The sequence below is a fragment of the Kwoniella botswanensis genome, chromosome 3 (assembly GCF_036426115.1).
Source record: "Kwoniella botswanensis chromosome 3, complete sequence".
In the NCBI taxonomy this organism is placed as follows: domain Eukaryota; kingdom Fungi; phylum Basidiomycota; class Tremellomycetes; order Tremellales; family Cryptococcaceae; genus Kwoniella; species Kwoniella botswanensis.
The window spans coordinates 1,790,552-1,807,729 of record NC_088601.1 but is presented as its reverse complement, the minus strand read 5'-3'; the positions used below and the strand labels follow the sequence as shown (position 1 = coordinate 1,807,729).

General features: G+C 44.9%; 7 protein-coding genes across 7 annotated transcripts; 4 read left to right on the top strand and 3 right to left on the bottom strand.

Moving 5' to 3' along the window:
• Positions 1–144: 144 nt before the first annotated feature.
• On the bottom strand, positions 145–6,342 carry L199_008555 (uncharacterized protein; the record flags this gene model as incomplete). The annotated part of the gene is made up of 9 exons (XM_064894235.1): positions 145–516; positions 575–890; positions 958–2,133; positions 2,185–2,396; positions 2,452–4,601; positions 4,656–4,811; positions 4,866–5,897; positions 5,952–6,062; positions 6,114–6,342. The coding sequence occupies 9 exons, from the start codon at positions 6,340–6,342 to the stop codon at positions 145–147; spliced, it is 5,754 nt and encodes a 1,917-aa protein (XP_064750307.1).
• Positions 6,343–6,832: 490 nt separating this feature from the next.
• On the bottom strand, positions 6,833–7,555 carry L199_008554 (uncharacterized protein; the record flags this gene model as incomplete). Its single annotated transcript, XM_064894234.1, has 1 exon — positions 6,833–7,555. The coding sequence occupies one exon, from the start codon at positions 7,553–7,555 to the stop codon at positions 6,833–6,835; it is 723 nt and encodes a 240-aa protein (XP_064750306.1).
• A 652-nt stretch (positions 7,556–8,207) lies between these two features.
• L199_008553 (uncharacterized protein) lies at positions 8,208–9,047 on the top strand (the record flags this gene model as incomplete). The annotated part of the gene is made up of 1 exon (XM_064894233.1): positions 8,208–9,047. The coding sequence occupies one exon, from the start codon at positions 8,208–8,210 to the stop codon at positions 9,045–9,047; it is 840 nt and encodes a 279-aa protein (XP_064750305.1).
• A 543-nt stretch (positions 9,048–9,590) lies between these two features.
• L199_008552 (uncharacterized protein) lies at positions 9,591–10,671 on the top strand (the record flags this gene model as incomplete). Its single annotated transcript, XM_064894232.1, has 2 exons — positions 9,591–9,687; positions 9,770–10,671. The coding sequence occupies 2 exons, from the start codon at positions 9,591–9,593 to the stop codon at positions 10,669–10,671; spliced, it is 999 nt and encodes a 332-aa protein (XP_064750304.1).
• Positions 10,672–11,606: 935 nt separating this feature from the next.
• Positions 11,607–13,250, top strand: L199_008551 (uncharacterized protein; the record flags this gene model as incomplete). Its single annotated transcript, XM_064894231.1, has 1 exon — positions 11,607–13,250. The coding sequence occupies one exon, from the start codon at positions 11,607–11,609 to the stop codon at positions 13,248–13,250; it is 1,644 nt and encodes a 547-aa protein (XP_064750303.1).
• A 354-nt stretch (positions 13,251–13,604) lies between these two features.
• L199_008550 (uncharacterized protein) lies at positions 13,605–15,623 on the bottom strand (the record flags this gene model as incomplete). The annotated part of the gene is made up of 8 exons (XM_064894230.1): positions 13,605–13,862; positions 13,993–14,164; positions 14,285–14,473; positions 14,597–14,737; positions 14,799–14,878; positions 14,950–15,033; positions 15,127–15,258; positions 15,360–15,623. The coding sequence occupies 8 exons, from the start codon at positions 15,621–15,623 to the stop codon at positions 13,605–13,607; spliced, it is 1,320 nt and encodes a 439-aa protein (XP_064750302.1).
• A 397-nt stretch (positions 15,624–16,020) lies between these two features.
• L199_008549 (uncharacterized protein) lies at positions 16,021–17,097 on the top strand (the record flags this gene model as incomplete). Its single annotated transcript, XM_064894229.1, has 4 exons — positions 16,021–16,066; positions 16,148–16,393; positions 16,480–16,545; positions 16,664–17,097. The coding sequence occupies 4 exons, from the start codon at positions 16,021–16,023 to the stop codon at positions 17,095–17,097; spliced, it is 792 nt and encodes a 263-aa protein (XP_064750301.1).
• Between the last annotated feature and the right edge of the window lie 81 nt (positions 17,098–17,178).

The following is a 17,178-nucleotide window of genomic DNA, read 5'->3' as shown; positions in this document are numbered from 1 at the left end:
CTAATTACCTATATGAAATGCTATGGAATGGTATATAAAAAGCCTATGAAAGAACAAGACGACGATCCAGAAGAAGCAGAAATGCTATATGATATAAAGCCCAAGGCTACCGAAGAAAAAAACCATGACACCACGATCATAACCCTACGCCACTACAGGCAACCCATCCAAAACTTTGTTGAACCTCTCAACCGCAGCCATCTGCAGTAAATCCAATCTATCTTCATCCACCAAATAATTCGAAGGGGGAACCATCGTCTTATTGATATATCCAGCGTTGTGTAAGACAGCGGCAAGTTGATATAAGGGCGATAACATTTCACTGAGTGAAGCGACTTGTTGAATGTTGTTCTTATCGGGGAATAAGGCAGGTAGGAGTTGAAGGACTTTAGGTAGAGTTTTGGAATGTTCAGATAAGATTGATGATTCTCTTGGATCAGGGTGAGATCCTGAGGATAGAACCGAGGTGAGTAATTTGGCGGTATCGGTAGTGAGATCTGCCCAGTCAAGGTATAGCTATGGTAGTAGAGAAATCAGCATCGATTTTTGAGTTACAAGTTAGACGAACACTCACCTTGCCACCATACTCCCACCCTTCTGCACCTTTCCCATCCAATCCTTCGCACAACTTCCTCAACAAAGTTTTATCATCCCTGAGTACAGCCTCCGGAGCCAATTTCTCGATTAAGACTATATGAGCTTTATTCCACAATTTCGCTTTGAGCAAAGCATGGTATTCTGACCAAGCATCACCAGAAGATGATAAAGACGCTGCTCGAGATTCGTGAATCCATTCGATGGGGATCTTCAATCGTGAAGTCAAGAATTGTTCCTCTTCGCCGGTAGGAGTGGGATGTCGGAATATCAAATCTCGTAACGATTTTTCACGTCTGAATCATGATTAGACATTGGTCAGCTCAATACACTTGGCAGAAAGGAGAATCGAGAAAGACCTACCCCTCGGAAGTCTCCAGATGCAAGAGAACAAAAGCAGCTTTCGTCCATTCCCCGCTATCTTCTAACTGACTGGCATACCCTTGAGTCAAAAGATCCGCAGAAGCTGAATAACCCTCATCATCCCTATCTTCGAAATCCCTCTTCTCCAAAACTCTCGAGAGGAGTAGATACAAATGCCATGATAATCTAACATCAAATGGTGAAGGTGAGGTATCTCTCGAACGTAGCACTTCGTCTAACGAAATCGTCACGTCCGAGTACAGTCTGATAAGGTTGTATAGTATATCGGTTGGTTCGTAGGTCGAATTCCATCTTTTGGTTTCACCACTAGTAGGATTTTCGAGATATGTCGGTAAGGGTCTTGCAGGAGGACATGAAGATGTCAAAGCAGAAGAGTACGAAGAAACAACATCGCTGATGGTATCTTCGAATCTATTTCCATACCACATATGTAAACCCAATGATCTCTTCCAATCTAATCCTTCGGCGATCAGTACATCGGGACATCCATCTGATCCTTTCGAAGCATCACCAGGGGAAATATCGGTGATCCCAGCTAAGAGAGCATATAACTTTCTGTATCCTTTGGCGATCAATGGATTGGCTTTATATTTAGACCAATCCTCTAACTGTTTCATCAGTTCTTCTCTGAAAACCTCTTCTCCTCCAGCTTGAGAGATCAAAGTGGCGAGTCTCATATCCCCGCCGTCCAAGGCGGACTGAACCGCTCTTTCAACTTGATGTCCACTGAGGTAGGTGAATACTTTGGCAGGTCGATCTTGTCCGTTTTTGGTCAGATCTGAATCAACTGAAGAAGAGACGGCATCTTCAAGCCATTTCGATAGAGCCAATTTCCTTCGTATGGAAGCTATACGCTCAACCAGTTCTTCAGGTGAATCAGGGGGAAGTTTCAGATCGAGCTCATCAAACAGCGCCACTCCAAGTCTGAATATACTAGCTTCGTGAGATCGATCACCGGCATCAAAGCGAGCAGCAAAGTCGCGGAATCGGATCGCACTGTCGATCGCTGCGTATGGTACGCCGTCGAGCGTCTCCACAAGGGTGTGTTCGAGATGTAAAGAGAGCAATCGGTGAGCTTTGTTGTTCTCGGTCTTGTCGTCGTTGGCGAGAGTTTCTACTTTTTCAATATGGATCAAAGCGTCCGAATCAGGAGTACTGCAGAACATTGATCAGTACTGATCATTAATTCACACTGATACCACTCACATTGTTGAGTTCGGGGCGCATATCTTCCCAGAATGTACCAATTCGCCATTAGGACCCCACGAGCATCTGAAAGACCTTCCTAATGCCAAACCAGCATCTACCTTTATCCCTTCTTCTGACTTAGCTACACTTTCAGATTCAGCTACACGTGCGTATTTTCGGGGTTGTCGAAGTTTAGGTGGGCTAACTTGAGATTCGCCGAAGGAGGTGCGCTGTGATACATAGATCAGTGAAAGCTTCTGTTGTGCAAGTGGTCCATATACTCACCTTGACAGCCCTTTGATCAAGCGATTCAATTTCCTCCCCGGCTTCACCAAAAAACGAATCTTTGTTTCTTTGCCTTACATCTCTTTTCCCGATTGCCGTCTTGGACTTTATTTGTGGTCGAGAGGAGAAGAAAGATGATTGCATTTCCCTCAACTTCTTCATACCTTCTACACCAACTTTAGATTTTATAGGTTGATCCCATGTAGGTAGGGATTTTGAAGGGATCTCCTCTTCATCCTCATCAATCTCGAAGGTGTCATCTTCCTCTTCCTCTTCTTCGAAAGGATCCTCTTCTAAACCTGAATCATGTTCACCTTCTGAAAAATCTCGTAATCCTTTCGTCGGGGGTAACATATCCTCATCTTCATCCCCATCACTCTCAGGGGTTCTAGAAGGACTTCTATCGGTTAAATCACTTTTACCCTTAACATGTTTTCCCTTCCCTTGTTGAGGCTCGACATCCTCATCCTCATCGCTCTCGTCAATACCATATCTGCTGAAATGCTCAACCTTGAAAGACCAAGTGCCGTCATCGGTATAACTAACAAACTCCGTATTGGGGATGTTTTTGACTCGCTTGAGGAATCGAACATATCGGGGATCAGAGGAATCTCGAATAGGCTCCTTGGTAGCTTTGTCATGGGCAAAGACGTTTTCGAGAGTGATTCGAGCAGGCACATTCAAACCTTGTCCTTGAGGCGCTTTTGCAGGGTAATCATCGGGGTAGACGGACAGTTCAGATTGGTCGAAAACGATGATAGTACCAAGTAGATCCTCGAGAGGTGCCAGAGTGAGATCAACAGGTTCGAGGAAAGTTACTTCACCGAAACCGCGGCGACCAGCAGTGAAGTTGTGGAGTTCGGATAGTTCCTGTCTGCTGAGCTGTTGCAATTTTTCCAACTTGGGTTTACACCAGTATTCACCTTTCTTTGGTGCACGTTCAGATCCCGATACTCGGAGTGATGATTCCGCCAGAGGAGCAGTACGTCGAAGTGGTGAGTCAGAGTTATCAGATCGACCGTTTCCATTGGCAGTAGGTGGGTTGAAGAATAGAGTAGCCGGACTGCCAGGTGCAATGGCGCCTCTTTCGGGTGTAGGTTGAGCGAGACTACCCGTTGAATTCCTGAGAGCGGATTTACCCAATACACTTTCAAGCTGATCTCCACTTCCACTGGCGGAAAGGACCTTAGGGGTAACGGTCAACTTCTTGATGCTTGGTCGTGGGACGAAGGCATTGGGAGTGAGGGCGGTATCAGTCAAACCTTTGTACCTATCCGGAGCAGCAGGAGAGCCGAGGACGCTTGATTGTCCAGGGGAGCTGAGACCACCAAGAGGAGTTCCAGATCTAGCGGGACTTTGGGATCCAGTGATGGGAGAAGCAAAACCTCTAAGCTTGTTGACCTTTCCTTTGGTGCTAGGTGTGAGTCGGTAAGATGAAGCGGTAAGAGGGGGAAGAGCAGGTTTCTTGGATTGAGAGCCGTATTCAAGCTTCTGGCCATTGTACTGGAAGAGCTGGTTGTTGCCGTAGGGATTTTGATCAATGGAAGCGGTAAGAGAAGGTTGTTGTTGTTGTGGTTGTTGAGCGGTAGACTGACCTAAGCCACCAAATATGCTTCCACCGAGGTTAGATTGTTGTGCGGGTTGAGCGGCGGTACTACCGAAGAGACCAGTAGAAGCAGGCTGAGATTGACCAAGATTACCGAAGAGTCCACCGGTCGTACCGGTTTGCGCAGGCTGTTGTTGATTTTGTTGTCCGAATAAACTACTACCCCCGAACAATCCTCCAGCAGGTTTAGCAAGAGAGTTGTTCTGTTGCTGATTTTGCTGACCTAAAGCGTTGTTTGTGTTGCCAAAGAGACCGCTTCCGGTATTAACAGTGTTACCGAACAACCCTCCAGATTGTGCAGGTTGCTGAGCAGGCTGAGTCTGACCAAACAATCCGCCAGTCGCAGGAGTAGTGGTAGCAGGTTTAGCACCGAACAGACCGCCACCTGCGGAGGAGTTGCCAAATAATCCACCCGACGCAGGTTGCTGAGTATTTTGTTGCTGAGCGGGTTGACCGAAGAGACCAGTGCTGGGAGCGGCAGAGTTATTGGTGCTGCCGAAAAGACCTCCAGAGGCAGGTTGAGTGGTAGATGATTGGCCGAAACCTGCATTTTTCTATGGTCAGCTGCAACTCAGATAACATCAAACGATTTACTCACCTCCAAATGTGTTAGTAGGAGCCGCAGGGGTTGTTGTACTTCCAAACAATCCTCCAGCAGGCTTGGGCGCTCCGAACCCTCCGGCAGCAGGTTGTTGTTGATTAGTTTGGCCGAAAAGACCACCGGTGTTTTGTTGAGGTTGCGTTGAAGAGGCGCCTACACACACAATATCAGCTAATGCATGTAAGCGGCAAAGCTGACTTTACTCACCGAAACCACCACCAAACAATCCTCCAGAAGCAGGTTGTTGTTGTTGTTGTTGGTTCTGTTGCGTCTGACCAAATCCACCAAATCCAGTAGTACCTGTGTTACCAGTCTGGCCGAATGTACCTGTGCCAGCGGTGTTACCAGTAGATCCAAATCCACCAGACGTTCCTGCTCCAAATGCGGGTTTCGCTTGTCCGAATCCTCCAAATGTGCTAGTCCCAGCGGCGGGTTGCTGTTGTTGATTGTTTTGGCCAAAGACGTTCGAGGTACTGCCAAACAATCCTCCAGAGGGGTTGGTCTGATTTTGTTGAGCAGGTTGACCAAACAATCCCCCAGTGGTACCTGTACTTTGACCACCGAAAGGAGATTGGGTTTGTTGTGGTTGAGATTGACCGAACAGCCCTCCTGAGGTGTTGTTGGTAGGAGTAGAACCGAAGGTATTATTGGTTGAACCAAAAGTGTTTCCTGTACTTCCAAATAACCCACCAGCAGGTTTAGCACCGAAAGTTGATGTCTGTTGTTGTTGTTGTGGTTGGCCAAATCCTCCAGAAGCAGGTTGACCGAATCCTCCTGTTGACGCACCGAAAGTATTAGTAGGTTGTTGAGTTGCTTCTTTCCGATTTTGCTGATAATCTAATGCTCTCAATTCTTCCCATGATACTCCTCTATAAGGGGGCATTCCAGTGATGGAATGGAACAGGTGAGGTGGTCCATCTTTGCCCATAGCAGTGGTTGAGGGATCACCTTGCCATGTTGGGAAGTATGCTGGGGAGGCAGTACCTTGAGCAGGAGGTGGTGGAGGAGGTGCATCAGCACGGTAGGTTTGAAGTTCGTTGGGACCTTTTAATACATCTGAACCAGGTGCGGAAGCGCCAAAGGTTGTTGTAGGCTTAGCGCCAAAGAGAGTCGATGTAGCACCGGAACCGAACGTTGAGGTAGTAGCTGGTTTCGCACCGAATAAAGCTCCGGATGTGTTTGGTTGGGTAGAACCGAAACCCCCACCGGTGTTGGTACTTCCAAATAATCCACCGCCAGCTACGGTATAAGGTCTGAGCATAGATATGGCAGAAATAGGAGAAGGAGACTCACCGTTTTGTTGCTGAGGCTGACCAAAGGTCGATCCTGAAGCTCCAAACGTAGGTCTAGACGCACCGAAAGCATTGCTTTGCTGTTGGTTTTGGGTGCTCGCACCGAAACCACCTGAAGTCGAAGAATTAGTAAACGAGTCGTAAACGTATGGAGATGACTTACCAAAAGTTGCTCCAGTAGATGATGTTCCTCCGAATAGCCCACCACCTGTATTTTGTTGAGCGGGCTGTCCAAACCCACCCGTATTGGTCTGACCGAATCCTCCTGTATTTTGTTGTTGCTGACCAAATCCACCACTTCCTCCGCCTCCAAATAACCCTCCACCGCTTTGTTGCTGTTGTTGATTTTGCTGTTGATTATTCTGACCCCATGACGAAGTACCTCCGAACATTTTGCCTGGCTGTCTCGTCTGTCTATTTCTATCCTTCTTTCACTGATCTAATCATGAAATCCCTTCTTCACGAGTTCGAATTTGAGAATGCAGGAGATGCGCTGAGCAGAAAGCCCTTGCAGCCACAGAATTTTCTGGTCAGAGCTGTAGGAGAGGTGTGAGGTAGGGTGGCGAGGTGATGAGGATGATTGAAGGATGTAAGTGAGGAAATAGGTCAAACAGGTGGCCGTCATATATATAACGACGAACAAGGTTGAATCCCACTTGGGGACTGATCAAAACGCGTGGTAGGATCATCTCAACGACGGGGTTATACGGCCTTATAGGATCTTATGGCTGCACACCATAGACATCCCAGCTGAATGTGGCACTGGTCTACGAGTGAGAGAAGATGAGGATACATGCACGTACACAATGCTTTACACATATGACTTATAGATGATCGGCAAGAAATATACTATCGACACATTGCACGCCTCATTCTCGTTCTTCATCCTGTTCTCCCTCTTTCCAACTCCATCCTCAACCTATGGACCTGGCCTTCCAACTTTAACCTCTCCTTATCCAGATTAGCTTTGTCTCTTACTAGATTACTCCTATCGTTCAATCCATCATGTATCCTCATGTCATACTCTTTCCTTTGATCCTCGTTGATCTTCTTGAATCGTTCTACCTGTGCTCTCAACTGGTCATTTTCACTCTTCAACTTGTCCGTATACTCCAGCGACCTTTTCAGTTCCACTTGGATTGATTCATTTGATATCCGTTCATTCACTAATTCTACCATTACCGAATCGTATTCCTTCTTCAAACATTTGAAATTCTCATGGATTTCCTCTAGACTTTGTCTTTTCGTAGCTGATATCTCGGCCATGTATCTTTCCTTCTCACTAACAGCTTTCTTAGCGAGGAGATAAAGCCTTTGGTATTCTTCGTCGTTCTCGTACCTCATATTTAAGAGTAAACTCAGATCGTGCTCGATCTTATCATAGCGATTGACGTTGACATTCTCGGTCTTATCGATGATAGAATTTTGGAGAGTGAGATCGGTACATGCGGTAAGAGGTGGGGTAAGAGGAGGACTGTGGTCCGTTCGAGGTCGTCTGTTGGGTGAGGATGAAGTTCGAATTGTACTTGGCTTTCTTGGATCAGGTGGTGTCTCCGGTGCCGTGGCCCAACGAGTTGATTCGGCTGGTTCACGTAAAGAGTCCATGTCGTTGTTGGCAGAGACTGCAAGTTGTATTGTGAATTGTTTGTTAAGAATTAGCTTGGATGAACGCGAAGGTGTTGAGAGAATGAGTGGAATGCAATTGATGATGAATCAGTGTGTAAGGTTATATGTTGTCATAAGCTGACGATACCATATTGATCACTGACCGATTGAATGCGATTGATTGATTGTTTGTCTGTCTGTGAATCCTCACTAATGAGATTAATATTCGAGGCGAATCGTATTGATGCTGTGCGATGATAAAAATGATTGTGATCATGGTTTATAATGTCGGCCTACATATCGAAGAGGATGGGAGCACGATACATAGCAACATGTAGATGACTCATTCAACATGAAAGGTGTCTGTGCGTTCGAGGGTCAAAGCGCACCAACTTGAATTCGATGGTCAAAGCTCAGACATCAGGAGTAGACAAACAGTTTGAGAGAGGTTGTCAGGTTCGAGGTCGTTTGCAATACGGGTACATCTCAACTTTACATTGCATAGTGGATTGAAGTGGATAGTCGCAAAGGAAACATCACTACTTCATCCCTGGATATCTCATTCTGGTACAGCCTTTTGCTGGAACCTAGTCCGTACAGTGCCATCACTTCATCAGTTTTATACTAGCAATCACAAGAACCAGCACTCTCAATGCCCTCCTCGACCCTTCCAACATACTACCTCCCTCCTCCCCATCACCATCCCCTCCCCCACTCATCTCATCTCTCTCGTTCCGTCCCTTCACCCAAACCAAAACGTCCAACAGTATTCGATAACCTCTTTACCGATCTAATCACGTCTTTGGACAAATCAACCAGCGATCTCAATACCTCTCGTGAAGACATAGCTATATCTATACCATCAAGTTCACGAATGAGATCCAAATATCTCGGGCTAGATAACGACCTTCACCTACTCAAACATTCAATTTCGGAGCGGAATCTATCTGATTCACGACGTTCAGCTCAAGATCTGAATCTAGTAGATAAGTTGATGGAGGATCACAAGAAAGAATTGAAAGAGTTTGAGCAAGTCAAACAGCAATTAAAGGAAGAGAGGGAATTGAATTCGAGGTTGAAGATGGAAATTTATAAGATGAAGGAACAACATGAAAAGAAGATTGAAGAGATGAAGAAAGCGAACAAAAAAGCACTGAGGATATTGATGGGTCTTCAAAGAGAAGAGTTTTTGAATTGGTCGAACGGTTTGAAGCCTTATATCAACCAGATTGATCAAGCTGTAAGAGATAGGATTAATAACTGGGAGAAATCCGTTAGGGTCAGGACGAATGGATATCAGAATCATGGATTGAAAGATGTAGACAAGAATTTGGATCTGGACTTAGAACGGAGAAGGGATAGTTCACCTGGGCCTGATCCCGGTAAAACCGGTGATAGGAAGTCCCCCAGCAAATCAATGAAGGAGAAGACCATAAGGAGGACTAGGAAAGTATCCGGTTTAGGTTTAGCGGAGAAAGAGAAAGAGAAATAGAAAGAAAAACAAAAACATCCTTTTGCGAGATACGAGTATTGTGAGTGTGCTATGATGATACCACAGGAAGATTCGCTGATCATGTTGAGACTTAGGATGATATATATATTCACCGTTCTTTCACAAGAAGATGAGTTGGTGTGTAGAGGATCTGCCCAAGCAGAGTTCCATCAATTGCCACAGCGGATACTGTACCACTGTATTTGATAAGCTACATCGCATATGGATTGTACAGGGAATAATATCACGACAGACAGTACCTTATCTTTTGATAGACGGCTTGGTGAACCAGTCGTGATTGATGCATGATTAGCAATCCGAAAGACAACGATGTGTACACATACATACATACGCATACACGCTGGTCGTCTCCTTGACCTCCCGCTAGTGCGACTCCTTTGACCATGACTCATCGACCAGCCCGTATCACCGTATCACCGCCCGTCCTTCCCACCCATATATAAACAACATCGACCTATCAGAAGCCTTTCTTTACATCTTTCCCCATCTTCTCATACTGATACAGTATCGATTTCATACACTATGCCTCAATCACAAGACCCTACAATCGTTGAGACTGGTACCAAACTGGTCGAGACTCTTAAAGGTGCTTTCCATACTCCTGCAGGATATCGACCAGGTGAGTGTAACACATCTCCTACATGTCCCAAAGATCCAATTTAATGCGGGAACTCGAGCTGACTCCTCGAAATTCCACGCAGTACACGCCAAGGGGCTCTTACTCACTGGTACATTCACCCCAGCTCCACTCGCATCGCAACTCTCAATTGCACCTCATTTCAATAACCCCTCTACGGCTATTATCGGTAGATTCTCAGATAACACTGGTATACCCAAAATACCCGATACCGACGATAATGCCAATCCTGCTGGATTCGCTTTGAGGTTCATGTATGGAGATAGGAAACATACAGATATCATCTCTCATGCTGTTCCCTTATTCCCAGTTAAAACAGGTCAAGAGATGTTGGAATTCCTCGATTCCCTCGGTGATGGGACTATCGGACAGTTCTTAGCCACTCATGAAAAAACAAAGAAATTCATCGAATATCCTAAACCCCATCCGGAGAGATTCGATACTCAGAAATACTATGCTCTTAACGCTTTCAAATTGGTCAATGGAAATGGGAAAATTACGATCGTAAGATATCAGATCCATCCTTTCTCAGGAGAAGAATCGTTCTTGGAGAATGAACAAGTCAAGTCCAAGTCGGATAATTATCTCTTCGATCAACTCAAGGATACAATAACCGGAGGAGAAACAGTGAAATTTAGATTGATGATACAAGTTGGACAAGATGGAGATCCGACTAATGATATTACCAACCAATGGCCTAATACTCGTAAGATCGAAGATTTGGGTGTGATTGAATTTAATGGATTATCACAACATGATGAAGAGGAACAAAAGAAAATCATATTCGATCCTATCCCCAGAGTTAAAGGGGTAGAACCTTCCGATGATCCGTTATTGGAGATGAGGGCGAGTGTGTACTTGACGAGTGGGAAAGAACGAAGAGCTGCACCACATGTGGAGAAGGAGAATGCCGATGGATTGGATGGATTGGATGGACAAGCTGATGGAGCGGCTGAGATACATTAGGGGACACAGGTTACTTCGTCTTGCTTCTGTGTCGTGTATTGCGTTTTGTGTTGTATATAGCGGTTTTAAGGAGTACGAGTAAATTTATGTGAGAAATGAGATATGTCATGTCAACGTCATTCCCACCTGGTTATCTTTGGGTGAAATTTCAATAAGATACACACGGTAGTAACCGGTCAGACGCCTACTATCAAGGCTGCTGATTTACATCTTCACACATTCCTTGATTGAATTTGTCATCATCGCTCTATACATCTCATAGGTTGTAGCATCCAATGATCTTGATACATTCTCACGAGCAACAGCTCAAAAACGATCCGGCGAACACTGTAACCTTCGTCAATTTTTGCAAGTTTGATTCAGGGCTTTGGAAGGTAGTGGTGGACAGTCGACTGGATCTCAAGTAGTGGCTCAGTAGGGATAGGTGAAATACACGGTTCGATCACCTCGGCCTTTCCCTGCATTATCAGCTCACGTTCTTGTAGCTGTACGGTCATCATAACAGATGATGATACTCATATTCAGTTGTAGAGTTAAGCTTGATTCGACTCCATCATGGCTTTTGGCCGGAGCACCAGGTGATCTGCGGGGCATCACATAACCCTGAGATTGTCTCGACGCGTCTGATCTTGGTCATTACTCAACTTGCGAGGGTCAGTGCGTCACCAAGACTAGAGTAATGTTCGTTTTCACATGTGTCATTCAACATTCATCATCTACTCGACTTGTCATTCATCTCATCTCGACCGACATCCAGTAACATTGATACTGTAGCCTCTGACCATCTGCCCTTTCTTGATCCGCCCTCGATGGACCCGTCTTCTACCACCGACATCATCTCAGACGATGATCAAGACATAGGAGCGTTTTTGGATCTCGTCTGTTCTCAACCCTCCTCTTCCAGTCCTACAAAGTCCAAATCTAACAAGTCTACCATGTCCAAGTTCCCTTCATCTTCTTCCACAGCACCCTCGTCACCTCTTCAACCCACCGTTACTCAGGCGATCACCTCATCATCTCCTTCTCGCTTAGCATTGAATATCAACTTGAAACGGTCATCTTCGAATGCTTTAGACTTGGATCGATCAAGTAAGAAGTCCACCTCAAATCTTTATCGCGATTCTTCCATACGGGGTACGGTCAAGAACCACCTTCCTACTAAGAACAAGTCGAATTCTCTTGAAAGTCTCTTACCTCCTTCGAAAGCTCTACTGACCACTCGACCAGAGAGCTCTACGAGGGTGATACCCAAGCCTCAGAGAAAAGCATTCACGGATGCTAAATCGAAGCTCATGAAAGAGTTGTTTCAGAAAGATGACAACAAGGCGGGAATTCGCGATGTATCATGGAAGGTGTCTAGTCAGCCCAGCCCCTCACCAGTGGATTCAGCTTCTACGTTCTCTTTGTCGGTACTACCATCCACTTCCCGACGCTCCTCAATCTTTCAAACATCTTTCACTCCTGCATCTGCTTCCTCATCGACGAATAAGGCTCAATCAAGGTCTAAAACCACTACGACGGCACATACATCATTGTCCGCTCAACCTGTCCAGCCTACATCACACCCTAAATCATCTCAATCTGCTCTACACACTCGTCAACCTGTAACCAGCTCCCCTCCTCTTTCAGCCTCTCGATACGCTCCTTTGCAAAGGCTACCAAAAGAGACATATCAATCTACCTCCTCGTACCTCTCATCATACCCTGTCCATAAACCCCACTCACGTCCTGTGCAATTGACTCCCGGAACAGTCTCATACCAACAACCTTCACCACCTCCAGCTCCAGCGCAAGCACCACCACCGAAACATCTCGATTGTCAACCTGGAGGACCTCATTCCTACTTGCCAGGAACTACCACTAGACTGACTATGGCGGGCCATCGGGGTATCGATGAGCCCACAGATGGATCAGTAGTACCTCTTCGGATGTCGCACGTCTCACCCAAGAAGAGATCAAGGGGAAAGAACAAGTCGAAGTCGACTCCATCTATACCTCTTGTCCCTATGGAATCACCCTCATTCTCTCTATCCAGGGCTGCTCCACAACCAGTCCGACCGGTCGAAGATGTTGATTCGTTAAGAAGGGATAACGAATTACTTCGTCAATCATTAAAGTCACTTCGAATCAAATTCCTGGAGAAGAACAAACAACTAACTAAAGAACGTTCAGCACATCATGAAACTTCGTTATCGCTCATACACGAAAAAGAGGCGTCAAAAATGAATCGTGGGTTGATTGAAAGTATGAAACGGAGAGAAAATGAATATCGAATTCATATAACTGGACTGATGACCAAAGATTTACAGAGGACTCAACTTGAAGATAAATATAGAGTTTTGGAATCAAAGTGTCAAACCCAAAAAGAAGCTTTGGATACATATGGTAAACATACTTCACAACTTTCAGAAACGTTGAAGAAAGCTAAAGGACAGATCGAATATCTAAAAGAGAGGAATAACGAAAAATTTAGAGAGTTGATGATGAAGAATGATGAATTGGCTAATTCGAGGACGGTATCAATCGTTACTGAGGTTGCGAAAGAGGTAGTAGCGGAATGCCATCGCAAGGGAAAGTAAATATACTTTTAATTGTATGGGTAAAGTATGCTGGATAATATAGAAGTTTTATTGGTATTGGTGTTTGGTATTTGGTATTTGTTATTGGCATGATATTTGATGTCATCGGAATAATGTTGAACGCTTGTTTTACTGTGAGTAATTATCGTAGTTCCTTGTAATCTTGTATATACGTAAATCATTGCTAAGAATCAAACATGCATGAATGACATTTATAAGAAAAATATACACATATATACAACAGGAATCTAATCGTAATCTGCCTTAGCCCATTACATCTTTACCAAGACCAGTTCATCCGTGTATCTTTTCCTACACCGCTTGGCTTCAATGGATCTCGAAATCGATGCCAAATCACCTTTTCAGTCCAGCTACCAAACCCTGATTCTGGCCTTGAGCCTGAGGCTGACTTTGACCACCATAGCCCATCGATCCAGGTGTGACAGGATAGCCTTGTCTACCTGCTCCACCAGGTGTAGGCGGGTGAGCTTGTTGAGTTTGAGATTGGGGTGGTCTACGTTGAGCAGATGCAGGTGGAGGGGGCTGACCGGATTTCCTCTGTTGTTCTCTCGTTTTCCAAGCCGTTCGGATTGAGTCCGTCTTCGATAAAAGCTATGCAGGGAGGTGAGTGAGTTTAGCCAATATATTCACTCTAACGCAAATAAATAATTGAATGGTGGAGACTTGAAGACACATAAAATCACAGACATCGAATAAGGATAGAGGCAGGACTCAAACTCACCGCATCAAGTTCAACTCCATCTTCTATACTGACCAAAATCTTATCGACAATCGACTTGTGATTCCCATTATTCTTATCGTCCCGAATTCTCAACATTTTCCAATATCCATTTTCGGTATCCCACGTCACTTCTACTATCCTATCATCGAGTTGTTCACCCGACTCTTTCATCCTACGTGAAACATATGATAATCCAGTCCACATCAGCTCATTTCTCGTCACCATTCGTACCCTCATTATAAACCAGACCGCAACTGAGAGAATTAGTTATATCATTCATGATCCAACTTACCTCTCCCACTCGACATCTTCCATACCCATCATATCGAAATATTCGTAATCTTCACCACCTAGCCACGTATACAGCAAGAACTCAGGTTTGGCATAATAATCAGGTTCGTCGTGGTTTGAGATGGAAGGTGGGAACCGTAACTCCAACTTGAAATCTATCGAATTTTCAGAAGGTGGTTTCCATTTGAGGCTAGTTGATGGGTACAGAACATTCAGCATCAGTATGAATATCATAAATGGAAATACGTGAGGGATATCAATCAATAATGGAGATCGATTTGGAATAGGATGATGATGCATTCCTTCCACTCACATATTCTCATCCGTTCCAGGAACATACTCCGTCTCTGTACAAGTGAAGATCAACCCATCGTGACCATGTTGTAATTTCGGTATATGAACTTTGAGTACGTGTCCTAAATGATATGACAACTCTTGCTCCTTTGCAACCACCCTGAATATCGCATCGTCAGCTACCATCTCCTTACTGCTTGTCAGAAAGATAGCCAACTCACTCAAAGGGTAAAGCATCTTTCCATTCTGGGAAATCCCTTAAGGATTTTTGGAAAGGCGTTATCACCCATTCTTTCAATCGCTATTGTACACAAAGAAAAACATCAGCTTTTGATCCGTGGACTATAAACAGACCGGAGCGGACAAGCTTACGCCGTAACGCGATAAGAGAGATCTCTTCATTATATTGTTCCCATTGATCACCAAACAATCAAATGCGTAGAATCGTAACATCTCCTGCAATCCGGTCAAACGTAAATCAGCTTAGACTTGATCGCTTAAATAGCTTAAATACCACTTTGAGGGAATTGTTCTAGCTATTTTACTTACACTTCCAGTCTTTGGATCTATATCTATAACCAATTCACCGTCTAATATAGTTTCGCCTAAGGGATTACCGCGATTCTCGTGATGTGGGAAATGAAGGTCTTGCACACTGAAGTACCGTTCTTTCCTGTCGATCTATATACAGCGTATGTACAGTCAGCTATTCTTCGAGATATCTAGGTAGCCCAAATGTCATAGTAGAGTTGTAGATGACGATGGTACAGAATTATACTCACCAGCCAAACCTCCTGATTACCCGTCATCCCATTCATAACGATGAACACCAATATCCTCACTCCATCCGATTTCTCACATACCCAGAAATCTTTCGATTCCAGCAAGTCCAAAGACGAAGTTTGAAATGAAACGGGTTGAGACCCTGGGAACTTCGGTTGATTCAATCCGCATAGGTCTGCTACTCGCTGAGCCAAGAAGGCTTTTATTTGGGGGTCGGTGAGTTCGATACCTGGGATGGAAGGGATAGGTGTATGTGCTGGCATATCGTAGAGACTCGAGGGGATAGTATAGCTTGTGTGTTGTTGTCCAAAGCACTGTCTCCTACTTGGATGTGATGGGTATTGATGGCTGGGAGGAGGAAGAAGGAGCCCTTCGATACTTTCCATTCATTCATACAAGATATCTTCACAGAAAACAGAAATTTGGTTCCGTCAAGATTGTCATTCCAGCGGAAGTGGAGGTGGATCTTTGTTCGGTGCCTCGATTCGATGATGAGAACAACTACTACGGTGACGTAGAACACTCTACAAATGGCGAAAGACAGTTTTGAACGCTTCCTGTATACTTACCTCACACTACTTCAAATATACTGTGACTGACTTCCTCTCACATCTCGACCCAGAAGCATCACACAGCTAGTATTCAAACCCACAAATCGACATGCCATTGAGAGAAGCTGACATATCCGCAACTCCGATCGACGATGGTACGTCTGGCTTTCCTTGCCACCATCCTTGCCCTGTTCTGTGTGATAACCAGTTCAAGCTGATAATAGTATGTTGAATAGGATCTCTCACACCTATGGAGGGCTCTTCCCGACTCCCCCATCCCAATCCCAACGATCGATCCAACCAACCTCGTTCGCCTCAACCGAAGTTAGTGTTGTTCGATCCCCGATCAGGCCAACAGGAGACTATCGAGCTGGGGTCAAATTCAGCTAGCAGTATAATGACTTTGGAAGATTACAAAAGGTTGAATAGGAGGACAACGGAGAGAGGTATGATCACTGGTTTAGTAGGTGGTGGTGTATTAAGTAAGCTACCCTCTTACTCTTACCTTAATTTCAATCGAAAGCACCATGAAATGTCATACTGATTTGTGCTTTTAACGATTTGATAGCATATCTGGTTAAGAGGTTCATGCCTAGGACACCTTCTAGAAACGCACTTTCCTTGACTTTCTTATGTGAGTAAGATGTCATCAATCCCACCTTCTCACCGTTTACCCATCTAACTTGCAACGTTGTGATCATTTCGTCTCCTACTGTATATCATCAGACCCCGCTGACATCCAAATCAAACAGTCTCCTCAGCTTTCATATCATATTCCACATCACGAGGACTCCTCATCTCCGAGATTCTCAAAGTACGCGCCCAAGCGCGAGCCAACGCACTGGCCAACGGGGAAATACAGGATAACGCTCCTCCCTCCGATCCGATGTTCTCTGGAGTAGATACTTTCGGTGGGAACTCACCTAGAGATTTGAGATCTCCAGAGTCAGAAGCGCGGGATCAGAGTACGGGTAGATACGTCCCTCCAGGCTATAATAGCGATGGAGCAAGCGCAGGAGGTATGAGAGGGAATGTAAGAGATGAATTGGCTAAACTTGGTAGATTACCGACCCCTCAGCCACAACGAACGAGATTTCCCAAAGGAAGGGGATTAGAGGGTGAAGTTGAGGAAGAGAATGAGATGAGAGATCCGTATGCTACGCCCGGTCAGCCAAGGTTGGGATAGTTGGTTAGATCTGTCAGATTATAGCATAGGTATTGAATAATATTCGTAAAATCAAGGAGGAGATTGTAGCAAATAATAATG